The sequence below is a fragment of the Chanos chanos genome, chromosome 9, assembly GCF_902362185.1.
Source record: "Chanos chanos chromosome 9, fChaCha1.1, whole genome shotgun sequence".
Classification (NCBI taxonomy): domain Eukaryota; kingdom Metazoa; phylum Chordata; class Actinopteri; order Gonorynchiformes; family Chanidae; genus Chanos; species Chanos chanos.
This window is the reverse complement of record NC_044503.1, coordinates 3,126,832-3,153,753: the sequence shown is the minus strand read 5'-3', so window position 1 is coordinate 3,153,753 and position 26,922 is coordinate 3,126,832. Positions and strand designations below refer to the sequence as shown.

General features: G+C 45.9%; 1 protein-coding gene across 1 annotated transcript in view; it reads right to left on the bottom strand.

The window, feature by feature from the left end:
* p3h2 (prolyl 3-hydroxylase 2) overlaps positions 1–22,812 on the bottom strand; it is a 52,646-nt gene extending 29,834 nt beyond the window's left edge. Inside the window, exon 1 of the mRNA XM_030784623.1 lies at positions 22,402–22,812. Within this exon, the coding sequence (XP_030640483.1) occupies positions 22,402–22,812 (411 nt within the window). The remainder of the gene's footprint in view (positions 1–22,401) is intronic.
* Positions 22,813–26,922: the final 4,110 nt, after the last annotated feature.

Below are 26,922 nucleotides of genomic sequence, written 5' to 3'. Positions count from 1 at the left end.
AAGCCGACTGTAACTGAAGGGTTCCAGGTTGTAAAGCAATGTTACGGTCGGTCAGAAAAATGAATAGGAGTTTTGTTCTTCAAACACAATCACACTTTTGTTTTATGTTGTGATGTGTTGACTGTATTAGATGCTCCAGTAACAAAAAAAAAACCAAAAAAAACCCCCACAGTGTTTTCAAATGTCAAAAAGTACGTCATTACAACTGTGGGTATGAATAGAAAATATATATTTCTCTCTTTAGCACATTCGTAAAGGGTTTATATACCATTTCAATAACCTAGGTAGCTTGAAATCAAGATTTTTTCGTACAGTTCTTTTCAGGGTGTGGAAATCACCAAATTCTCACAGCACTGCTCAGTTACCGAAACATGGAAAAATGTCTTATTTCATTCCCCCCACATCACACACATACACGCACACACGCACACACTCACACACACACACACACACACGCTGTAAATGCCTGTTTCTAATTTTCAATACATATGTTTGGCATAGTTTGTTTTCATACTGACAATCCTTGAGAGAAACAGACGTTTTTATAAAGAAGAGACAGGGACTGGGGATGCTGCATCGGCCGAGGGGTCGGGGGTGGGGTGTGTGTGTGTGTGTGTGTGTGTGTGTGTGGAGGGGGGGGGGTGGGGGGGGGGGGCACACTGCAGACTTTCCCTTGTGCTGCAGAAGTTAATTCGCCATGGTCTAAGGCTGCGCATTTGGTTTTCATTCTGAGGTTTTAGTGGAAAACAGAGATGAGGTCTACGCCGCAATGATTAAAGACATTTCCATGAGAAAATTGGGCACTTAAGCTCAACACACAGGTAACCTCAGCAGCACCCAGGCCAAAAACTACCCTAACGTCTAACGCCAACGGGAGGGCACGGGTCATTAGAGTCCGCCTGTCCTCCTCTGTATTAAAGAGCTCATCCGCTGCCGTCCTCAGATTCAGAGAACCTCTGGAAAGTTCTCTGCTCTGGGATTGGCTGATCAACTCAGTGCTCTCGCAGCAGCCAATGAAAAGATTAGGGGACCTTAACTGTGCTTTGGGTGTTTAAAGAACTCTCCAGCGTAGTGAGGCTGACTGTACACCTGGCCTGCTCCCAAAGCCTTTGGCTTCTCTGCTTTGAGTGTCTGAGGGAATTCAGGAATCAACTCAGACTTTTTATTTCCGACGAGCAATCAGATTAATTAGGTGGAAACAACAATTTCTTGAGCACACAGACTCCTGGGAGGGCCAGTAATCTACTCAATCAGTCCTGCGTAGGCTTCACTCTGATTGGCTATCTACATCAGACCCGGGTCAAAGGGACAACTGAAGTATTTGAATTACTGGGCCACATCCCAATACTATTACACGATTCATTTACCTTGTTTTTTATATGTTACTAACAGGACTGAGTGTGTGTAAGTAATAACAAATAACCACACAGAATCGCACATTAATCACACAAATGATTTACACAAATGAGCCTTCATCCGAACTGTCACTGGTTCTGTTCATTAAGGGAGCGAGGAAACAGGGAAAAGGGAGCTCTGAAGGGTATTGGGACGCGGCCCAAGACTTCAAGCCTTCACTTGACCTAGTTCAAAAATGGGAAACAACAACAACAGTGTGGGTAGTTCTCCTATCCGCTTTTTGATCACCTGATCACCTGATCACCTGAAAATCTCGGTTTTGACAGAACGGTGCCCCGACCCTCCCTCTCTCTCTCTCTCTTTCTCTGTCTCTCCCTCTATATCAAACATTTTAAAATTTTAATTTCTGCGTCCGTTCAGTAAGTAAGTCACTGTAAGGGACTGACATGTTGTTGGTATACTGTATCCCACATACTGAGCCTGCCGCTGTGCTCCCTGCGGCGGCCTGGAATAATCCAGCATGTGATATTCATCTGTGTGAATTACGCTCTCGGTAGAGCTGGATCAGGCCCTGGGCATCTGGTAATAGTTTCCTATAGGCTGTTTATGGCTGAGATATGATGAGATTGGCACCGCCTGCTCAGCAGAGACTGTATAAGCAAATATGTAACTGAGAGGAGGGCTGTTATAGGGCTGGGGTTTTTTTGGGGGGGGGGGGCTGTTTTCTAGAAGGGTCTAAAAGTTTGAAAAACACCATGATTATGTTAGCAGGAATAAACATGCCTCGCGAGAGAGTGGTTTGTGTAAAAACTCAGCATAATGCGGCGTTCGTCTTCGCAGACGGAAATGCCAAAACAGAGGAGGACCATCACACACATACAGATGCCCAAACACACACACAGACACACATGCAGACACACACACAAAAACACACAGACACACGCATGCACGCACACACACACACACACACACACACACACGCACAAAGACAAACAGACACAGACGCAGACACACACACAGAGCTCAAAGTGTGTTTGGGGAGTTTACAGACTGTTCTTGTTAATTGGGCAGGAAGAATAAATAGCATTAGCACTGACCCCTTGCACACTCCAATGATGCTTCATAAATATTTGGACACCCCCCCCCCCCTCAAAATGTCAACCCCATCTCCATGGTAACAACTCCCGTCAGTCCCCCTACCAGATCCTCACAAACCTTGTGTCTGTTTTCCTTTGGTTCAGATGTCATCCGCAAACCTTCTCGCTCTCACTACATTGAGCTTGGTAAAATTGTCACAGAACAAACACTGTATTACTGAGAAAAGTTTAAAACAGGAAAAAAAAAAAAAGAAAACAGACTGGACCCAAACAAGGCTAAATGTCGTGAAAGATTGTTCTAGAATCGACTCTGGCTCTGATGCCAAAGCCTGTAAAGTGGAATTGAAAGGTGGAACCGTACAAAGCGGACCTCAGCCACATTTTTTTTCAGTACCCAACAAGATCTAGTTGTCAAGTCCGTCGATGGATTTCTGCCATCTGGCCTCTGTCTTGGCGAGCTATATTTGTGAACACCCTCATATTTAGGTCCAAACACCGGATGGCCGACTATAAATTCTTCTATAACGGAGATGTTTGGAAAGTAGCACATTATAGAGAGAATGTTACAGAATGTATATTCAGGGCAAGTCATTTTATAGCCCCCCCCCCCCCCCCCCCCCCCCCCCCCCCCCCCCCCCCCCCCCCCCCCCCCCCCCCCCCCCCCCCCCCCCCCCCCCCCCCCCCCCCCCCCTCCCCCCCCCGCCCCCCCCACAAATATTTGTCATACTTTGATCTGTAGAGCGAAACATGTCCTGGGTAGGAACCCTTTAATACACACAGACTTATGAGGCGTATGGCAATGGTAAGCAGAGAGGAGTTCTCCGAAAAACAAACCTGCTGAAAAGAAAAAACAGCATTCCTTTTCATTTTTCGGAGGGGAGAGCAATCCCAGAGTAGCCGACGACGCCTTGGCGTAACATCCCCTTTCGTCTGGAGTCTGTTCAGCAATGCATTTAAAACGCGTTTAAATAACGCAATATATTTTAGCAACACCTTTAAATACGTTTATATGTAGCCACAGACGACAAAACTCTCAAAGGCCGTTTCCTGAGGCAGTGGCGTTGGATGGGGTGGTTCTAACCCCCCTGAATTCCGAAAACTAGTTAAAAACAGACATAGAACGCACCATTAATCATCATCTATGGGTTTAAAAATGCATCTGTTTTGACCAGAGCGCACACAAAGTCCCAGAATGCACACCTTGGAAAGGGGGGGGGGTGGGAAAGAACAAGCAAACAAACCAAAAAAAAAACAACCCTCTGAGCTATGAGTTTACATGCTCAATAGTTTTATGGAGTTTATAAAAAGCATTCAATCAGAGAATTTGTTCAACCTGGCTTAAAAAAAACAAAAACAAAAAAAAAAACTATGAAATGCAAACAGGTCTAATAAAAGTTTTAAATGTAAATGTAAACCACTGAAAACATTAACAACTGTTGCCAGAGCTGTTTTAAAAGGTCGTTTAAGACCAGGAGGGAATGTCTGCACGGCGGGGGGAAACACTGAGAGCGAAAGAACTGCTTTTAAAATCAACATCAGCCATCAGAAGGGCGCTGAACCTCCGAGAGTTCTCCATCGTTAAAATTTCATCTCCTCCCACGCGGGTCTCGTCCCCGCGTTGCCCAAAACGCTCTTCTCGCGTCGAGATCGTGTAACGCTGATAACACGTCTGGTGATGAAAGGTGGAATATGTGATTCAGGGAACTGTGTAGAGAAGTAAACTCCAATCCCCCCCCCTAAACTCCACTGTGAAGACCAGACGTTTGAACCTCAAGCAAAAGCGTTCATTAACCATCCATCGAAATTCCCTTAATGTTCCTGAATGTTTGGTCTGCACAAAGAGGTGACAGTTATACCGCTGACTGCACTGTAATAAGTTACACTTACCTCATGCAGCTGTTACATACATGTAGAACATACACGTACTGCTAGACCTGGGTGAAAATGTGTTTGAAGTAGCTGAATGATTGGGCCTTGTTCCTCTACTCTTAGGCAGCCCTATTACCTCATGTCCTTTCCTACTTAAGTTAACAGAATTCTAACAGGACTGAGTGTGTTGAAGCGACACCAAACAGACATCACTCAAATGCATTACAAAGACGTTATCACGTTTTCTCTTACGCAGTCGAACGGGATCAGTGAGCAAGGGAGCGAGGCCACAGTGAAAGGGAACACTGAAAAGTACTGGGACAGAACCAGCCATTTAAATAAAGTGAATACATATATCTCCAAGGTCTGCCTGCCACGTCCCATGACTGAAACATTCTAGAAAGTTCCCGGGAATTCGGACACTGTACATCCTCCTCCGCACTGGAGGAGTGCTTTAAGAGAGGCTCCGTAGACACTAGTCCCCTCTGAGTAACTCCCTCACCTCATCCAAAACTGATCTCTCTCAGAGATTTTAATCTCTACACCAGGCATACATGGCTTAAACAAACAGAGGAGTCCAACAGAAAAATCCCTTTTCATACACTCCTCCTCTATCCGAACACAATTCATGTCCTGTCCAACCTCTGGAACAGTAACTCTTAGATGCTGACCACATGTTAGTAGGGTGTGCAAGGCGTGGGTTTTTGGTACGCCAGACGAGAAAAACGAATGGAGAAAACACACACACACACACGCGTCTGTGGTTGCAGAGACAGAACGGCGTGTGTGTTTGCATTTTTCAGGGCCGGTCCTGACTGGAAGGTGCCAGGCAGATGAGTCTGCTCTCATGCCCTTGCCACTTCCTGGCCCTGTCGGGCAGACGGAAGGCTCAGACACGGAACGAAATGAAGTCATAATGTCAGTGATGTCATAATGGAAACAAAAAAACAACAAAAAAAAACAACCTCTGAATGTTACATAGGAGCTGAAAGAATGTTTGCTGTCTTTCAGCATTCTAAAACTGTCTACTTGAAACCTCCTAAAGCTTTTGAAGTTATTAGAGCCAGGCAAAGTTTTTCCAGACACAAGTTGCACTGAGGTGAAGTGGAATCTCTCTCCTCGGTGCGGTCTGGCCCTCGATGAACGGCAGTAAAGGTTAACAATTCCCCTGGCGCAGTCTGATTCTGTGTCTGGAGAGCTGCCCTCTGGGATTCTAATCTTAGCTTGAGTCTAAGGTAGCGCAGCCAGCTGCCCCTGAACATGAGGTAATATGTGGAGAGGAAAGAACCTGGACGAGGATGAAGAGAAGGGACGACCGCGTAAAGCGTCCGAGTGACGTGATGGCCCGAGATATGCCAGACATCGCGACGTTCGTTCCCGATGTCTTTTGAGGCTTTCCTGGAACATTCCGCTGAGCGAGCACATTCCCGGAACATCTGTGAATGGGACTCATGTCTATGAGGTCACCGGTACCAATTCACGACGCTTTGGCCGAAGCCAGCGAGAGACTAAGTTCACTGTCCAAAACCAGAGTGACCACTGGGGCATACAGAAACATAAACGGCATTATCAACAACCGGAATCTATCAGATATCTAGGAATCTCTCCCGACGGTTATGAAAATATTGTGTTTCTAAGCTGCCCCCCCCCCCCCCCACCGGGGTCTTGGAGTGGTCAGATCGCTCAAGGTGACCACTCTGCTCTGGGTGCTGAGCTCTTGGTAGCGCGGCCAGTAAAAGTCCATTACTCATGAATGACTGGGCAGTGAGGCAAAACAGAACTTGCTGGGCGTACCGTAACCGCTTTAATGAACAAACCCCAAAATACGACATTCATCCTGACCTAAAAACGACGACTCGCCCTCAGTGACTCTTAACGAGGGGTTGAAGCAGGAGGAGCCTCTGAGATTAGACCAGCGGGGGGGGGGGGGGGGGTCGTCACACGTGACCCAAACAAAACACGAGCAGGGAGCTTGCACAACCCTCAGGTGACCTCAGCTTTGTTTGTTAAGTTCGTCACGGGACCGAGTTGTCCAGATGATCTTGATCACTTGCTTCTGAACGGTCTAACGAGGTCCAAGCGACTGAGTATGAATAACCTGTGGCGTGTGGAAACAGCTGTGGCGGCTCGGCGGGAGGCTGGGGAGTCCCGGTGTGTCGGAGTGAGTCCCGGTGTGTCGGAGTGAGTCCCGTCATGTCGGAGTGAGTCCCAGCGTGTCGGAGTGAGTCCCGGTGTGTCGGAGTGAGTCCCGGCGTGTCGGAGTGAGTCTCGGTGTGTCGGAGCGAGTTCCGGATAATGAGGACGAGTTCGGCACGGCCTCGTGAACCGAGACGCGAGGTCACGGGCTCTTATTTTTAGACACGAGATGTAAAGGGGGAAAAAAATCCACACGGTTTTACAAACGCCTCCCTTTGTTTCAGCACATGAGGAGGAGGAAACCCGCTCCGGGGACACGGGCCGGAGGTCACTGACCCTGCATTTCACCTCACAGAGGAGTCATCACAAATCAAGTCGACTCTGTGACGAACTTCCGCTAACGGCCCAGCAGGCTGCTGCTAGTGGAGGTGGAAGCTGGACGTTGCCTGAGAAACATTTCCAGTCGTTCTCTTCACACAGGTAAATATTTACGGGAATGTGCAATACTTTAAAACATATCTCCACTGTGCATATGTGTACCTGTCCTTCATTACCTCCCTGAAACGATGTTTATCTTCCCTATGATTTGGTTAACCGAGGGATTTAAAATATAATAATAATACGTTCACACCAAGATTACATCCGAGGTCCAAAAAAAAAACCAACCAACCAAAAAAAAAAAAAAAACAGTTTTTCTCAAAGCCAGTCCTCCTAGCTTCCCTGCTGTGCACTACCACACCTTATTCAAACAATGGGCTGATAATTAGCTCGCCGTCTGAGCCTGGGCATGTGCTTGCACATGTTTCCTACAAACCAAAAACGTCTCTTACAAGGGAGTACTGGGCTGAGAAAAAAAACTGCCTTAAAGTTCTCAAAGATCACTGTTCACTGGTGACCTCTGTCTCACTAAACCAGTGTAGATTATCTCGTAAAACTCTGTTTCACCTCTGTCTACACGGCTCCCTGTCTAGGGGTTAGCGGGACGACCCCGGAGAAGAGGTCTGGCGATTCGAAGAGGAAGTCTGTGTCCATGTAAGGAGCGTGTGAGGACAGATGGCTGGGATTGGGTTTCGGTCGACTGCGGGGATGACGGAATGATCTGCGGCGTGCCAACCGCAAAGCTCTGAACCTCTGAACACACTCGAAAATGTCTTTCCATTTCGTCAGAGAGCTGACAGAGTCGTCTCTGCGCTGCCCATCCATCTTGTGAGGCAAAAGAAAAAGAAAAAAAAAACTGGAGGTGATGGTTAAAAAGACTTTTCCTTTCACAAAGCCGTGCAGGAGTGTTTGGCAGGGCAAAGGCTAACACCTGGCATTTAGCTTACAGTGCAAAAAGGGCTCTGATGTGCCCGTTGTACTGGAAACAGAAGTGTGTTTTGGATTGGTGATGATGTGTGAGTGTGTGTGTGTGTGTGTGTGTATTTGGGTTACTGAATTGTGTGTGTGCGTGTGTGTGTGTGAGCGAGTGTGTATATGTATGTGCGTGTAGAGATCGCTTGTATGGTGAATGACCTGGGAATGGCCCTTGCCCCCCCCCCCCCCCCACCCCCACCCCCCCCTCCGGGGAAGAAAGTTACTTTCCCATAATTCCCTGGGATATAATTAAGCTTGTCCTTTCCTAATATAGAAGACGGATTCAAAGCCTTCCCTAACAGAGACCCAGCCCTCCCTAATGACAGGGGAGGTGACCTCGGTTCAACTCTCCGGACACAGACTCAACTGCTTCTCCCATTAGAGCCGCATTAACTTTCCATGCCGGAGGAGCACACGTCAGTAATGACAGCACCATCAGTAGATGGAGAGCTTGCTCCGTCAAGTCTCCTGGGTGGCAATGCCGTGTGGTGTTCAGTCCACGGAAGATCCTAGAAGGTAACGCCACCTTACAAAGAGGCAGCTTCAGAGATCTGCTTTAAACGGAAAAAAAGACACTCAGAGTGTCGTTTGAGACGACAATAAAAGCGCTTTGTTAAAAAGACTTGAATGGTAGGTGGGGAGAAGCCCCACGGGGCAGAGGGGACCTCTTCAGCGGTGGGTAATTCCAGCAGAGTCTTAATGACAGAGCAGACAACAGCTAAGTGCACTGCTACCCAGGCTCAACTTTCACTCAGAAACAGACTTGTTAAAGGGGAGCAGCAGTTAAAACGGGAGAGGTATCGCCTGACTTCTGTTTGCGGCCTCGGAGCGCCTAAAGGTGTTTGTTTTGAGAGTTTCGAATTCTTCCCAGTCAGCCGTGACAGCTGTAAAAAGCCCGTACAAAGACGCCTCACCTGGGGGTTTCAGTATCTCTAAAAAAGCTACAGGCATCCGTGCTCCGCCCTTGTAATTTTATTCGGGGGAGCAATGTGTGTCTAACTGTTTGTCCTGTCTGTCTGTGTCAACAGAAACGCTATATCGGAAAACAAGGAGCCTTCCCCCGCAGCCGTAGCATTTGTTCTGTTCGCACGTAACGAAAGTCTCCTGGGACACGACCTCATAGAAACATTACATGTCAGGCCCCAACTCACAAAATCTTAGCTGGGGGAGTGGGGTGGGATGGGGGGGGGGGGGGGGGCTGGTGGTGGTATTGGTTACTACAACATGTCAAACCCTATTGAGTTCTTCCAGGCCTAAATCCTTTGGGCTCAGGTGAGTTTAAGGTGAAAGCTATTACTATGCTGAAGAGCAGCCCTCGCGGACTGAAAACGCACAGGACATAAATCACCCCATAGCTTTCCAAAACGCCTCTTTTCTCTCTCTGGCAGCGTGAAAACACACGTTACAAACCCTGGGCTATAACTCTCCTCTGTCCTTTATGCTTATCGAAAACGGCCCCACGGCCGAAGGAAGCAGAGTCACTGAGCAGTTAGTGCTGGAAAAAAAAAGTTGCAATTAAAATAAATAAATAAACAAACAAACAAACAAACAAATAAATATACAATCAAATCCAAAACCACAGAAGCTGCATCAGTCCATCACTGTGCTACCAAAATGACAAACTGACCAGGTAATGGTAGTCACACGAGGAAGCCAGTGGCCGTGTAGAAGAGGTTGTAGACTTGATTAATTAAACCCGAACATAAATCCAGTGATGTCTAGACAGGGGAAGTTTCTTTCCTTTTTTTTTTTTTTTCTTTTTTCTTTTTATCCTCCCCCGCAGAGCTGGAAAAAGTGAGAAACTGCTGATTCACATAGAAATGGTATGTCCTCCCCCATACCCCCCGCGCCCCCCCCCCCCCCCCCCCCCCCCCCCCCCCCCCCCCCCCCCCCCCCCCCCCCCCCCCCCCCCCCCCCCCCCCCCCCCCCCCCCCCCCGGAGCTCCCCTTCCTCCCCCGAGCTCCCCAAAGGGATGCTGGGAAGGGAACATCCCCAATTTTTTTTCAGTTTTTCCACAGCTCTAGTCAGAACTCCTGCCCTCCCTCCTCTGCTTACGGCTGTTTGGCAGCAGTCCGAGATGAGGGCAAATCACACCAGATCTTGTGTCTGATCTTTGGCGGGGGGGGGGGCCTGTGACAGCATGACAAAGCATCTCCGCAAATATCCAAAAACCACAGACAAGAAAAAGAGTCTGATTGCAGTGTGTGTGTGTGTGTGTGTGTTTTCTTTTTAAAGTGGTTGGCCACCTTCATGGCTTTTCAGAACGCTGCTATATATCTCAAGGAAAAAATCTCACAGGACTGTATAGGCCCACACACTCAGTAAGCCACACCAGGCTGGCAGGGAGCAGAAACTGGCTGTACAGTTGCTGTTGGCCGTGCCTGTTCATCAATCTTCACGTTCAGCTTCACCACTTTCTGGAGGAAACTACTGTAAGAGGCGTCCAAAACGGCAACATTTTAAATCATCATAAATCTAACGTGCTTATTTTGTTTTGTTCGAGAAATTATTCTTACTGACTTGAAACAACAACAACAACAACAACAAAAAAAGACAGTTATTGAAAACGATGTCATATAATAAATATGTTTTATTTTCAGGTATGTATCTTCTCGTCTTCCAAAGGCAATATGTGGTTGCCGGTTTGATTTGTGTAAGTATCTGCTAAATCTGAGCAGGATGCAGACTGAAGGGCTTCACTGTTAGTAATGATATCATCAGTTGGCTTAATTACAAGAGGCTGAGTTGAAGTGAAATGACCTCATCCTAAAAACTCCTGACAATTTCATAAAACTTCGCTAGTCTCTCTAATGAACACCAAATGTGAGGGACGGTAGCGTACCGCGGTTTACATCTCCACTGGGTTAACTCGTATTTTCCCAGCAAACACCAGAAGCTCCCCGAAAACCGTGCGCTTATACACGGCGCAGCCACGTTAAAATACCTCCTTGATGAAGATACGCGGGGAGTCATCCCACAGGGCAAAACCAACGACTCATTGGCTTCTCTGTTTGTGTAACGGTTACCTAGCAACAGCCTGAGACGGTTAAAAACTTGTGGTGGATAGCGTATGAGGTAAAAAAATAAAAAAATTGTACAACCTAATTATTAGTCGGGAGAATCATCCTACCACACCACACGTCAGCGTCGATGTAAAATTGAGCTAATCCGATGTTTGTCCACGACAAACTGTTCTGACAATACGCCGTTATGCTTTAATTACCAAATGAGACACATGTGTAGCAGAATATCTCATGTAATAATTATGTGGCTGCCCAGAGTTTAAAAAAAAAGAAGCTTTATGTGGCTGTATTCAGTGTGCTAGTGAAATCAGTGAGCAGAACGCATATTGCATGCACATGTTGTCAGCTTCCCTTATTAAATAAACAGGCCTATATTCCCAGGCTGGTACACTGAACTGAAAGCTAAAAACCCCTCTAAAGATTTACATGGCTCCGCTTTAAATAAGGACGAGTGAAAAAACCTCTGCTGAAAACCAATACAAAAAAAAAAAAATGAAAGTCTTTCCACAGAACGGTTTTCCTCTGATCTCTGTACGGCGCGTGATGACACACAGGCCCGATTCAGGAAACGGCTTGGTCGACGACGCTATGAACATTTTTACTCATGACCTCACTCATCACAGCCTTGTCAAACTCCAATGAGCGCGAGAGAGAGAGAGAGAGAGAGAGAGCGAGAGAGAGAGAGAGAGAGAGATAGAGAGAGAGAGAGCGAATTCGTGTCATGAGCGTTTCCTGGTGATGGATATGGCTTCCCCAGCGAGGACTCTCCAGGGAGTGGCCTGTCCGACGGTGGCGGGGATGATGTCAGGAGGAAGAGCTTGAGGATGTTTATGACAAGTGAAAACCTTAATGAGGTCAAGGATGCCGCTCAAAAAAGAAAAAAAAAAAAGAAATAAAAAGAAAAATGGCAGCATATTAAAATGGCCTGTGTTTTGTTTGTTTGTTTGTTTGTTTGTTTTTTTACAAGTCAGCAATCATAAATATTTCCCTTTTGTTCGTGTGACATAGAGGGAGGAAAAAAAAACCCCTCAGAATGACTCGCTGAAAATGTGAAATTGGAGTAATACTTGGTTAGAAGCCGCCCAGCGTGTGTTAAACTACGCGCCATAACGAGATATCTGACAGTGAACTATGCAAAGCATCTCTGTTGGCATGAGGCTTCCATCAGCAGTTTAAATGAACTGCAGTTCACTCGAAGACAAGCCAAAGATGACTGTGAACATTTAACGTCAAGAAACCAAAACTTCCAGTCCTACTTATCAAAACAGACACAAAATAAGAATTACCGAAGTAAATCCAACCATTGAAACCGAGCTGTTAACATTACTTGCAGAATTATACTTGTATACAGAGCAAGGTTCAGCCGTTACAAATTGGTTGATTATTAGCTGCCTAAGCACATCCTTGTCATGCTTCGATATGTCATTACACTTGACATGTTGCAGTCAGTCAAGACCGAACAAAGCTGATTGAGAGAAGCAAACAGCCTGTGCTGGGAGATGAATCATATTCTTGCATTATCGTCAAGGACAATTTATGACTGATTGAGCATGCTTAAAACTCAAGACAATTCTGAACGCCTCGGACCAAGAAAAACAAGGAAAACTCTCAATCTCCTAATGGCAGAACAACCGAAAGAAAACAAATCGACTTCTGTCAAAGGATACGGTAGAGGAGAAATATGAGTATATAGAACTTATCTTTTCATTTTAAAATTAAATGAATGACAGCGCTTAAATGCAGTGTGCTACGTGGTCTTACTGTGTCAATTATGACAAAATGCTAAAGCATTCGCGTGAACTCACTGGGTGCTCTTTTTACAAAATTACAAAAAAACATTTAGCTGAAAAAAAAAAACAAAACCCCATTTGCACGTTACAGTGCAGCTGTGAGATGAGACAGAGAGACTTTAACCAGGAAAACAACAAGAAAACAGCTGGAGGTGTGAGAGGCCAATTATTTTCGGGCAGGGGGGGGAACCCACAAAAAGTTGTTATGATGGTGGAGTAAGAATTAGAATTAGATGCTTTTTTTGTACGATGCTTGTACCATATGTGTGTGTGTACCACACAGAAAATAGCAGGCTGCCAAATTTCCTTCGCATCATTCACTCTACCCTCTTTTGTGAGTACAGACCGCGATTTATAGGGTTGTTGCCACAGAATGTTCTAGGGCGTCAAAAAGTTCTTCAAATTCCTCAAATGACATTGTTATGTATTCTCAAGGTTGTTCCCACAGGGCAAAAAAAAAAAAAACTACATTTCCCACTGAGCAAGGTGCAAGGAAAGAAATTACTGGGAAATTGGACTCAACAAATTCAAGCAATCAGGGCTGTCCTCAAAACATCAAAAACTAGTCCGAATTTTCAACACAGGCACCGCTTACTCCAGTCAAGCAATCAAATGACTTCCCGTTGACTCGAAGCTTCTAGCATCTCAAATGTGAATGAATGGAAACATGCACTGGAAATGTTCTGATGTTAAACTGTAGTCTGGGAGAGTTAACATGGCCCAGAATGGTCCAGTGACAGACTCTCTCACACTTGATCTAGCTTCGTCTGAGTTCATTGAACACCGGTGAATTTAGCGTTAGTTACTGTTATCATTCTAAATGTGTCATAGCAAGCTGGTATGTGGCCCAGATTTTCAGTTACCACAGGAGGCTGAGACATGACTCATTTCCAGGAGGGGTTTGATTGCTGTATTTGGGCGTCATTATTTCTCATTATCGTAAACAGGAGCCCAATAATTACATCTTAATAAGGCTGTGTTTACATTATTCTTAACATTGCTTCCAGACTGACTGAATATTTGGTTCACTCTACATAATGAAGTCTACATACACCTCCACTCCTGTGGTGTATACATACTATGTGCCTCCTACTCAGGAATTTGGACCAATTATAAACATACCGTCCACCATTGCTTTGGGAAGCAACCCACAGACGACTCACTGGAATATTCTACAAATAGCCAGACCTCCTTTGGAAACAGTGGAAACAGACTGAAACAGGAGGCAGTGATGTCACAGAACTAAGATTCCAGAACTTTATATAGGAGCCAAAAGAATGCTCATTGTCTCTGGAATCGACACCAGCTTTGGCTCTCCGTGCGAAGCCTCCTTCCTCCAGAGTGTTGGAATGTCCCCTCCCGCGGTGCATGTGCTCCCAGCAGGACGACTCTGGACTGTGAGGCCATTTCAGGCTAACAGTGCCATTAATACGATTTTCTTTTCTTTTTTTTTTTTTGTCCTTCCATGCAATTATTCGCTTTTCCCCATTGGGGTCCCAGAATCTGAGCATTTGCTGCTATTTAGCATTGCGTTATGAATGAAATAGGAAAAGTTCCAACTCATTGACAAGTGACAGAGTTCTGTTTAGTGTCTGTGGGAGTAGCAGGACCCTAGAACAAAGTGTTCTAGAACTTGATTTAAATTCAAAGTCATTAGACTTCTCATCGCGGTGTAGTCCCAAAAAAAAAACGCAGCGACATGGTTTAGACAAAAGACAGTGCATCTACTAATACAGATTCTTTTTGAACAACTTTTAATGAACAGCACTCGCTGGGCTGCACACAGACTCTTCTGTGTCATAACTGTTGCGCTGTTTTAATGTGTTCGTACACTGAGATATCCACCCAGACCGGAAACAGGAGAGAACACGAGGGTAGGGATTCTAATCAGTCAGCTGTAATGCTCTACAGACAATGGAGCAATGTACTTTGAGCCAATAAGCCCTTTTCTTAGGTAAAACTGCTAAGTGTCTCAGGGTGGGGTCGGCTCTCCCCCTGCATCAATTTGTAAGGGTTGGGGGGGGGGGGTGGCACCTGGCTGCACAGGAGAGAAAATGTCAGAGGGAAGTATTCATGTCGAACAGAAAAGAAGAAGGAACTGAAGCATCTTCCCAGCTGAGGTTTACATTCACTCAACCGCACTCTTCCACCAGAGAAATGAGAACCATCTTCCAAACAGTGGCGCGGTTTTGCAATACATTATAAGTGTAAACAAATGAATACCCACAAAAAAAAAAAAAAAAAAAAAAGATGATGCAGATGGTTCACACCATAAATTCAGTGGCTTTAAAGTCTTCATGAATCAAAAACCAGTTTAATTTAAGTGTCGCGTGTTTGGGACGCAAATGGGGCGGGGCGGGGGGGGGGGGGGGGGGGGGGGGGGTTTGGGGGGGTTATGCGTCACGGTGAGGAAGACAATGGGCCTCTCTGTCGCTGTGTGGGATACATTCCGCAGAGCAGCCTGCCGCTGAGACTGAGAGGGGAGGAAGAGTCCAGGGGGGTGGGCAGCGGATCGCTTGTTGACGCCAATGCTAGTGATAATTTACAGAGAAGGGGCGCTATTAGAAACAGATGTGGGCATGTGTGGGTGATGGAGTTTGTGGGGGGGGGGGGGGGTGCTCTGTTTGGTCTGTGTGTGAGGAAGGACCCCCATCCCATTTGATTCTAGAACCTTCTCTTGATGCAATAAGGAGAACTCCTGCTAAGGATAAGCTGAGGTCAGAACGCGATATCTGAGAGATCCAAGAAGCTTTTGATTATTTCTTATAATGGCTGCCATATGTATAGAATAAATCTTAATGGTTTGTCTTCATATGAATCAGTTCTGACGTGTCACTGGCACAAGAAAAGCAATGTACAGGTCTACTCAGGACACGTCACAGAAAATCTAGTTACTCCCTCTCAAAAGCCCACGCACACACACACACCAAGTGAGCACTGCTGAATTATGTACACCGAGAGTAACTGCACTGGGTACAGTAAGACTCCAGATCTCCCCATTTCATTCGCAGCTCTGTGTCTGACTGTTCCCTGTGTGTGTCTGTGTGTGGGGGGGGGGGACTGACTGTTCTCTGTGAGTCTGTATATAGTGGGGGGGGGGGCTGACTGTTCTCTGTGTGTCTGTGCAGTGGGGGGGGGGGCTGACTGTTCTCTGTGTGTCTGTATATAGTGGGTGGCCTGACTGTTCTCTGTGTGTCTGTGCAGTGGGGGGGGGGCCTGACTGTTCCCTGTGTGTCTGTGCAGTGGGCGGTGGGGGGGGTTGACTGTTCTCTGTGTGTCTGTATATAGTGGGGGGGGGGGCTGACTGTTCTCTGTGTGTCTGTGCAGTGGGGGGGGGCTGACTGTTCCCTGTGTGTCTGTGCAGTGGGGGGGGGGGGGCTGACTGTTCTCTGTGTGTCTGTATATAGTGGGGGGCCTGACTGTTCTCTGTGTGTCTGTGCAGTGGGGGGGGGGGGGCTGACTGTTCTCTGTGTGTCTGTATATAGTGGGGGGCCTGACTGTTCTCTGTGTGTCTGTGCAGTGGGGGGGGCTGACTGTTCCCTGTGTGTCTGTGCAGTGGGCGGTGGGGGGGCCTGACTGTTCTCTGTGAGTCTGTATATAGTGGGGGGGGGCTGACTGTTCCCTGTGTGTCTGTGCAGTGGGCGGTGGGGGGCCTGACTGTTCCCTGTGTGTCTGTGCAGTGGGCGGTGGGGGGGGTTGACTGTTCTCTGTGTGTCTGTGCAGTGGGGGGCTGACTGTTCTCTGTGTGTGTCTGTATATAGTGGGGGGCTGACTGTTCTCTGTGTGTGTCTGTGCGGTGGGGGGCTGACTGTTCCCTGTGTGTGTCTGTGCAGTGGGGGGGGGGGGTTGACTGTTCTCTGTGTGTCTGTGCAGTGGGGGGGGGGGGGTTGACTGTTCTCTGTGTGTCTGTGCGGTGGGGGGGGGGGGGGTTGACTGTTCTCTGTGTGTCTGTGCGGTGGGGGGCTGACTGTTCCCTGTGTGTGTCTGTGCGGTGGGGGGCTGACTGTTCCCCGTGTGTCTGTGCGGTGGGCGTGGGGGGGCTGACTCTTCCCTGTGTGGCCTGCGGAATGAGTGTCAGAGGTGAAGGTGTTGTTTTAAACAGCCCCGACTCAACCCGTGCGCTGTTGGGACACACAGTCTTGTGGGTTGTGTTGAATTGCCTCATATAATCAGAGACATGTGCACGGGATTAGCTGAGCCACATGGTCCTTACAATACACACAACACTACAACGACAGGAAGGGATTTCACAAACACTTAAACAAATGTAATGAAAAAAAAAAAAAAAAACGAAAAAAAAACCTCACCACAAAGTCTTAAAGTACATGGTGCAAAGAGCGTGTGACTGAAAATGTCGTCCAGCTGTCTCACAATACCTCAGCTGACTTTGTGAAGAATTTCAGTTCAGATCAGGGAACAGGAAAGAGCACAAATTGCTCAGCGTTGCGCATGAAAGAAAAAGCAAAGACATGTTTTTCATACCCCCTTCCCTCAAACACCCAAAATAGAAACAACTTCCTGTAAACCCCCCCCCCCCCCCCCCCCCCCCCCCCCCTCCTCTGCCCCACCCCCCTTCCAATCTTAATCCACCCATGAGTCTGTCCTCTCCATCCGACTTCCTGGAACTTCACACTGGGGGGTCGGGGGGTTGGGGGGTGAGGGGGTCAGGTGGAGGGGGGGGCAGTAGAAGTGGATGTTGCTGACTGAACTGCGTTGCGATACCTGTGGAAGCCCTGGCCTGCAGTAGGAATGAGTAAAACAAGGCTGAACCGTGAGCAATGGGGGAAAAACTGAATTTTGTAGAAAAGTTATGTTGTGATGGTCTGTTTTGAGCAAAAATTTAGCTTCAATGCTTTTGGAGTTTTGGAGTACAACGTCCAATTTTATGTCGGACCTGTCCGATTTTATGTTCTCCAAACAGCAGAGGGGGACGTACAGTTGACCGTCAGAACTCACGTTGGTGGAAGTTTGTCAGTTTGCTGACTAGCTGACCGAGCCTTCACACACACTCACAAAAACAGCCCGCTGTGGCCAACACGCTGGTGTGGAGATAATCAGTCAAAAAAAAAAAACCCTCAGTCTGTGACACATACCTCCACAGGGCAAGGGAGACAATGAGCCTCCACCTGCTGCTCTGAGTTCAGCTGCAAAACACCAAGAGACCCTGAATCTCTCTGAGAACAATACACAAACCCAACTGTCCTGTCTTTGTTCTGGTTGCATTAAGACATTCATGTGCCCAGAAAGTGAGAAAGGGAGAGAGATAAAGCAATAAAACAGAGAAAGAGAAGAGAGAGAGAGAGATGTTATCCATGACAAACTTAATTGCATTGCTTTGTTCTGGTCGTACAAAGACACACACACACACACACACACAGAGAGAGAGCAGGGAAGAGAGAGAGAGAGAGCAGCAGAGAATCTGGGAGAGTCATGAAAAAGGGGGATTGGATCCATACACTTACACAGGGCCAAAACAACGTTTTTCAGACACTGTCAGCGGGCGCAAGAGAAAAAAAGGACAGGACAGCTAATCTTATTCCAAAAATAAAGAGAGTCAACCAGTGACACCATAACAGGGCTCCCAGCTCCAGACAGTCGTTCGTCAGGACATGCCAGATGGGAGTTTGGCAGAGAAGTCGTCTTTTTCCACTAAAACAGGATCTTTCCCAGGCTTTGCCAAAATGACCCAGGAGACCTTCCTCCTCCCTGGGAGTCTGCCCCTGAGTCCAGTGGCCCCCCCCACCTAAGAAACCTGCTCAAGCCCCCCCCCCCCGCGGCTCTCCTCAGATCTCTACAATGGAACGTCTTTTCGTTTCTGACGACCGTGCTGTGAACAGTGGTCAAAAACATTCTGATCAACTGATCTGGATCCAACATCTCTCTCTCTCTCTCTCTCTCTCTCAGACAGAGGGAGTGTAAATCAGGATTTAACAAGAATGCAGTGATTGTCGTAGGAGCTAATCTCTCTCCGCCCCCTCACAGATCTGGAGGACTGGCAGCTGGATATACCATCAAAACCAACGTCAGCGTCTCCTGGCCCTGTCAAACCCCTGGCAGCTCCTTCCCCGAGACAAATGACCTGGAACGACGCTGACCTCCTAAAAATGCATTAAACTACAAGAACAGCAACAACAACAAAAAAAAAAATCACAATTTTTCCACATCTGAGTTCAGTAAATAAAACAAACAAATAAACTCAATCCTCTGCCAGGGCAGCAGAAAACTCTGCGTAGCGTTTATTCCTGGTCGGTCCCGGTTTCAAACGCGATGAAATAAGAGATTCCGTGTCCTGCATTCCTGCTGGGCTGTTATCCACTCTAAACCAGTCATCCAGAAAATGCCTGGCAGTGAGGCAGTGCCATGCTGTCTGGGCTCTGGCGGAATCTGGGGTCTGGGCACATTTTCTGAGCGGAAACCCACAACACACCACACATAGTGCAGGTGCACTGGCACCTCCGAACCCCCCCCCCCCCCCCCCCCCCCCCCGAAGCGGCGTAACTGATTGACCAATTAGCGATTCCTGTTTGCCATAGATGTTGGGCCTCTGAACTCTGTGTGTGCAAGTGTGTGTGTGTGTGTGTGTGTATCAGAGTAGGAAGAAAACAACACAACCCCCTTCTGTGTGTCTGTTCTGTCATTCAGTGTTGTAAATGTTTCACTTTTTTATTATTAGTGTTTGTTAACTCAACTGAAGACAGCCCGATGGGGGCAAAGAGCAGTTTGTCTTGTTGTCTTTTTCGCCCGTATAATCCAACATCATCAAAAACAGCCCAAAGGTAAATCAGGAGCAAAACTTCAATATGCCAGAACTTTCCTCTCGACTTAAGATACTGTCACACTGTGAGTGAATACCATTCCACCATCCTATGTATACCGACAGTACAATTTACACCATCAACAACAGATGGAAGTAACAGTCCTCAGTCTTGGACCAGATACGGGGGAGGTGGGGGGGGGGGGCTGAGATTATCAAGAGAGACGGAAAGAGAAAAAAAAAAGTTGAGCTGAAAAACGTCCAAGATTCTTTGCCTGCGATCCAACTTTCGTTTGGGACTGCAAACTAGAAACAGACATCTCCAGGTCCCCAGTCAGTTGTATTATGGTAGGCTAATTGTATCAGCGTGATGGGTAATTTGAACAAGACAAGATGGTCCAATTTGTCGCATAAGTCTAGCAAAAAGGGTGCGGCCTCTGGCTATCTGAAGCAATCCGCACCATCTGCCTTTGAACAATGCAAAAGCACCAGAGAGGCGGGTTCAGTCTGGAATCTCGGTTATCGGGTGACTCTCAAAGAAACTATTACGGTCGGTTCCAACATATCACAATGTTCCCATCGCCACTGTGGATCCAAAAAAAAAAGAGTTGAAAACAGGTCTTCAAAAACAAAAAGGCTTAAGTTTTTTTTTTTTTAATTTGTCAATTAATCATCAACAAGATATGTAAGAGGGCATATATGCATGATATGGTTGAAAAATGGGGGAAAAAAAAAAGAAGAAAAAAGGACCTGGATTCATTCCCGTTACGACTCGCAAGTGTTTACGCGCTTTAAAAACTTTTCCGAAATGATGCCCTCAGGTGCAGTGTGTGAAACGGGCACCTGAACTGAGGCCAAGTAAAGGTTTTGATCCTGCAGTGGTTTTGGCACACGGATCCAGAAACAACCAATCAGCGACAGTGTGACGGTGAGCGGCCTGACCTGGACCGCTGCCATTGGCAATCACAGAAAAAAAACACAAAAAACAAACAACAACAACAACAACAACAACAACAACAAAAAAGACCCATTCACGCTGAAACAAGACGGACGGTGTTCTTCCCTTTAGAACAGCAAACAGGCCGCGAGAAGAAAGCAAAATATTTGCCTGAATAAATGGAGAGTGAACTGGGGACACGCACACACACGCACACACACACACGAGTGGATCATGGTGGAACAGTCTTAGACTGTGGACGTCTCCATCAGGCCCAAAGACGTCCTTATGCCAGGGCCCAAGATCAGAGAAGGGTGTCTAAAGGCTGGAATGTTAACTAGAGCTGGAATGTTATTTATTTTCATAAATATCCCTCCCTTAACACACATACGCGCGCGCGCGCACACACACGCGCAGGCACATGCACATGCACATGCACAGACGGCTCTTTCTGATGTTGCCTCATTAGGGAAGCAGGAATGCGTCAGATCCCTCTCTCTTTACACAGCGAGGTCAAGGCAGTTCCCCTGCTGTCATCTCGTCGGTTCATTAAAACATCCAGCCAAGTTGTAAAAACGCTTTATCTGAGGTAGAGGAGGAATTACTCCATAACCATGACAACCCATCGAATATTTCACGGTCTACATCTTCGTTCCCTGATGTGGTTTTGCAATGACCCCCACAGTGTCACTGCACCGTGTGTGTGCGTGTGTGTGTGTGTGTGTGTTTGTGTGTGTGACAGACAGGTTTAGCGTCTAGTTTTGTTTGTTTTTTTTTAAAAAACCATAAGGCGCCGTTTGCACCCTTTGTTTATTTCACAACAAAACGTCCAAATGAAAAAAAAAAGTGTCCTCTTTAGTCATTTTGCTTTGTCTGTTCAGACAAGATCAGTGACTGAATGGAATGCAGGTTTCTGAAGTCTGCGCTGTCTCTTATATGGGTCATGATCGGACTGGTGGTGTTCTTTCCATCAGACGCGTCATTTTTCATAAACCCCACGCAACAGGGTTCACAGAAAAGTAAAACATTCACAGGCTAGTTTCAGAATTTGTTCCACTGAATAGCAAACCCTGTCAAACAGCAGGACCACCCTCACTGGAGACTGTTCTGTTTCCAAAGGTTTTTTTTCCCCTTTTTTTATTAAACGGTTGTTAGCTCGAAGAGACGTATTGTTCATGCAAGGCGCGTCTTCTGACTCGCGTTAACCTGTGACTCATACGAACAGAGCCGTCTCCAGACACATCTCAGAAAGTTTAGGAGACAACGAAAATCCAGCAATTACTCTGCGTGACCTTGTGCTGACTCTGACCTTAAATCAGTCGACGCATGTTTTTTTCAGTTGCCTTCTGTTACATTTAGAGTGACTCATTTAACGCAATGCTAAAGGTGTCGAAAGTGACAGTACGACATCCTTGGACTTACATAGGACGTTCACACGATTGAATGTAAATTATGTGTTCATTTTGTCATACACGATACATGTTATAAATTGTGGATAACTGTAGTGTGTTGTTTTTGATGCTGAACTGTGTTTCTATGTACAGTGAAAATGCGGCAAACCATGTGGGATTTAGAGCCATTTGCGGGAGCCTTTGGAGGGTTAAGTGAGGTTAAACGCATTGTGTTGTCCCGTCTTTCGCATCTCTGCTCAAGCTATATCCGTTTCAATACCCTCTAACTGGACCTGCACCGTCCTGCAATGCTCGTTAATCATGCTGACCTCTGCTCCAGCTTGACCTGCCAAACTGCCCCAAACTAGTTTAAACTTTGAACTGGTGAGAGATGAATGAATTCTTCAACTGGAACAAACCGACTGCGCCATACCATAGGACTTTTCGATCTGTCTTTGGCTAAATATGCATCGCAGTGTCAAAATGTGATGGGCATTGTTGACAATCAGTGCGAGCTTACTTTCAACATAACAACAGGAGGCTGGACCGATGGACTGATTAGCTGTTAAAGAATTCGGCTATTTTTCTGGCAAATACACGGGAGGGTAACTCGTTGAAAAGATCTCCCAGTCACAGTTCATTTACCTAGGTCATATATTGTGTGACCAGTCACTCCAACTAAGTTCATCATTTACCTTGTAGTACGCCATCTGGAGATAGTTGTATGGGATTCTTCTGTGGAAGTCTTGGATGACATCCTCGCTAACTTTGTGCATAGACTGGGGTCCAATTTTGCTTTCAATGCATTTATTCAGGCACGAAGCTCTCCGGAGTAGAGTGTCAAAGAACTGCAGGTCAGATTTGTAGCCGTCGAAACGATGCCGGTCCTTACATTTCAGCCGGCACCGGGTTTTGGTTTGACGCAGTTCTGTGAAACTGCTCAGCGCTTTCTCCATGTACTTCACGACTTCTTTATAGTCTCCTCTGTAGAAAGCCTCTACCCCATTGTCATAGAGCAAGTCGTACGGTTCCAAGACGGCTGTTGTCAACAGCGGTATGTGCGAGATAAAAGTCAAAATGCCAAAGATTAAACTGTTTACATCCATCTTCAGCCCAGGACGTAAATCAGCTCTCACTCTGTCACTCTGCCCACTGCGTGCTATCCAATTCAGACTTCAACTCGAGTTTATCCAAAGGAGTCAGATACAATATTGAGGAGAGAGCGGGGTAATCGTGAGGAAAACCGAATGTTGTCGAGTGTTCTTCTGTTATTTCAGCGCCGAAAGCAGTGTCACTGTCGGTCATTCTGAGTGACGCTGGCCAGGGACATTTCTATAGTGACCCCCCCCCCTCGCCGCCGCAGCAGCCGGCCCCGCCCCCCCGATAGCTCCACCCCCTCTCATTCAAGCAGGCATGGAAACAAAATAGAAATGCTCGGAGAGCGACCCCGGCTCTTACGTAGCTTTGATACACAAAGACCCGAACACAGTTTTATGGTTAAATGAAAGTTAGCTCAGTTTTAGCGTATTGTGAAAATGCAACATTTTATAGTAAAGTTTATACAAACCCTCATTTGTGAGTCTGTCTCACCTTGATTATTTAAAGAAAACCTAATTAAATAAATGTAAGTTATTATAACAGTTATAGCAGTAGTGTTACTGCTATTAGTGGTTCAGCAGCTCAAAATAATATAAACCATTACAGCCTGTCGATACATTCTTGACTGTCTTAACAGTCAAGAATGTCAGAAGTTGCTGACCAAGTTTCGTCCAATTGTGCAACAATGTCTCCCTCTAGAGGTCTTATCAAGAATGACGCCTTGGGACATGTCATTTGCCTTGGGAACTCGCAGTATACAGTAAACTGGAAGCTAATATGGAATCTACGGCTTAATTTCGTTTTTCAGTGGCATAGTATTCTAAGCTTGAACTTATTCTGAGAGCTAAGCCTGAAAAAACTTTTATCAGTTCATGTAACAAACTAAACCTGAGGAGAAGTTAGAAGTAAAGCCTAGAAACTAAGCCCCAGTAAGTGTCAGCGTGAAATGCACGGAAAAACTGTTAGGAAAATTTACCAGCAAGGTGGACTCAGATGTGGACAAGGAAATAAAATACTTACGCTCTGAAGAGTTCAGCCTAGCCTAGCATCTCACGGGGTTAGCTTCCAGCATTTACTTCCTTTGGATTTTTGCACAGAGGGCATATTAATCTTGGTACAAACTATATTTTCAGTTGGGTGACTGCGTATCTGCAATAAGTTTGATAAATCAGCCCCTATCAATTACTCAGTTTAGTTTCGTTGTCAAAAAAAGAAAGATAGAGAGAGGGAGAGAGAGAGAGATTTTGTGTGAGGTGCTTCACCCTCCTGTGATGGACTGGCGACCTGTCCAGGGTGTTTCCCCGCCTTTCGCCCAATGAATGCTGGGATAGGCTGCAGCACGCCCGTGAGCCTAATTGGGATAAGCGGCTTAGATATTGAGTGAGTGAGTGAGTGAGTGCTTCGCGCTCAGCACACAGTAGTCCTGTCCTCTCAGTTAAATTAGTCCGAGACACGTTCTCTTTTCTCTCCAGACAGCCGTGACCTACACATAACCCCACCCATTACTCCCCTGATTTGGAAAGACCAATTGTCTCAAACTCTCAGAAACCACTGTGCATAGCACACTTTGTTAACTGCACTTATCTAACACATTTTTGGTGCCTGGCATCATTTTCGTGGCTTGCTTTAAACCGAGTTTGCACTGACTCGTCAAATACCGTTGTATTAATTCAGTAAGTTTAACAGAGGGGAAATGGATTAACGGGTAATTAATATGTAATTTCTGATGGTGCGTTATAACAGGGACCGACAACTGAATGTAAATACGCAAACGCTACTAGATTGTCACCGTACTCCAATCGTTCCCATAATGAGATAATTGTATCTTGAAATATGAAGGTTGAGACAATGCATAGGGAGGTCTTGTCTGGCACCGGGGCAGATACAAAACTTGCTGAGGCAGCGAAAAGAAGAAGAAGAAAAACAGAGAGAGAGAGAGAGAAACTTATGGTTTGTTACCCCAAAGGGCATAAAGCAGTATGGGGTTGGTCGAACACTTTGTGCGTTCTTATCTCTGAGGGTCTGACCGATACAGATCTGTGTGTAGGTGCCAAGACTTTCTTCGCGCCCTACAAGAGCTTATCTGTGGACTTGACGTTTCCTACAGACACGGCGGCGGGCAGTGACATCCCAGAATTTCTCGTTAAAACCATACAAAATAATTCAAACGTGTTGTAAATGGCTTAGATGAAATACTTGAAGAGTTTAAAAAAAACAACAACCCATAACGTATGTTTGAAACCATATAGTAATTTATTTGGCTTTTAGTTTGATATTGTCCGTTAGAGCTAATGTGTGTGGGCTGATGTAACCGAGCTGATAGGTTCTCATCTCTGTTTATAGAATAACCCGCCCAAACTCTTGATTCATAATGCCCATCGTTTTGAGGAGATAGTAAAACGCTTGGAGATGAACTCTTAGGTAACAGACGTGCTTAAAAATAACGGATGAGTTCTTTTGTATGTTACGATTCAATCTGACGTCTGTTTAGCTTTTAATGTACTGAATGCAGCCGTGTTCATGTAACACCATTAGACCAACAGTCTCACCCTTATGAGGAAATGCTACAAGGGAAAGAACTAACAAAAAACAAAACAAAACAAAACAAAACAAAAGACAAAACGCTGTTCTATCTCATAGCTGAAACAGGACTGAAAAACAGGGCCGAGGCTCCTCCGATTCTGTCTCAACTTTCGTGTTTTAATTAGTCAGAAGATGCGAAATACCTGCAGTCCATCATAAGTGCCTGATCTGCCTAATGTCAAAGAACACTACCGTACTCCAACATCAGCTGGATCAGATCCATCTCCAACATCAAATGGATCAAAACGCACTGCAATTATGTTTTACAGGCTTCCGTCGTTAACATACAGCAAACAACTAACGTCACACTGTCACTATAAGGAAACATTCTATCCCAGAGTCTAATGTTTTCAGTACCTAAACTGTTACAGTCGTATTCTACCATAACAACTCTCATTTTTTTATGTCTGTTATCCTTCAATAGGCCTATCACTCAAACTGCAGTGTCAGCATATTAATACGAATAACTGTTATATTAAAGCAAGTAAGTTAGTAAGTAAATAAAGGAATTATTGCAAGCCTTTTTAAATAAAAATGGCATATATTATTTAACTTAATGTAAGGTTACGTGTTTGTATTTTAAGGAAACATTGAGGAACGAGTCTGTCTCCCGACGTAGGAATCACAAAAGATTTGAGAACACAGGATGAGAAATGGAATGAGAACGTGCATCATTGTTCTCCAGGTTCTAATTACTTTCCAGAATAAGTGCAGAAAGCGCGTGGCTCTTCGCTGTCGGTCCGTGAGTGTCCATGACCTGTCGTGTTGTCCTCTCTCACAGTTTTCAGTGTGTTTGATTAGGGCAAGGCAAAGGGCAATTCGTCAAGCAAACTGTGTTCTTAAGCACGTAGCCTGCGCATGTCTCATTTAGAGACAACTCTGAAGTGACGTTTCATACCCAGAGGTACAGGTAAAACTGTGTCACTTAGAAAAACCGTATTGGTCATCTGTACACCGAGCTGAGACGGATTAAATGTGTAAGTGTTGATCGTTTTCAGAACGCAACAGTTTATCGAGTTTTAATATAAAAAGGAAAAGGTGGAGACACAAGTGGTTGACAGACGTGTCTGCATGGACCGGTGTTTTGTTTTGTACAAACTCCTCACTCATTAAAAAACAAAACAAACAAAAAAAAAACGAAAAACTGAAAAGGCTTTTAAGTACACATTCATTTCTACCAAAAGGACCAGAATAACGAATGTCAAAGACCTGTAAACCCAAAAAGAGAAAGAGTTTTTCACTGCTGAATCTTTTTCTTTACTGTGATCCCGCTCTTGGCCTCATCTAGCCGCAGGAACTGAAATGATAAAACTTGTTTGTCAGTTGGTGAACTATATCATCCCCGTGACAGAAGGAATAAAATTGTTGGTTTGATGTGAATGTCTGACATCACCGTATACAGTCTTGAAAACGACTGTTCAGTACGGTTTAGGGGTCTAATTCACTTTAGTGAGCCTATAATTTGTTTGAGGCACGACTAAATGTGATGACGATGCAAATCCTGGCTTGTCTATAATAGAGAAATAATAATAATA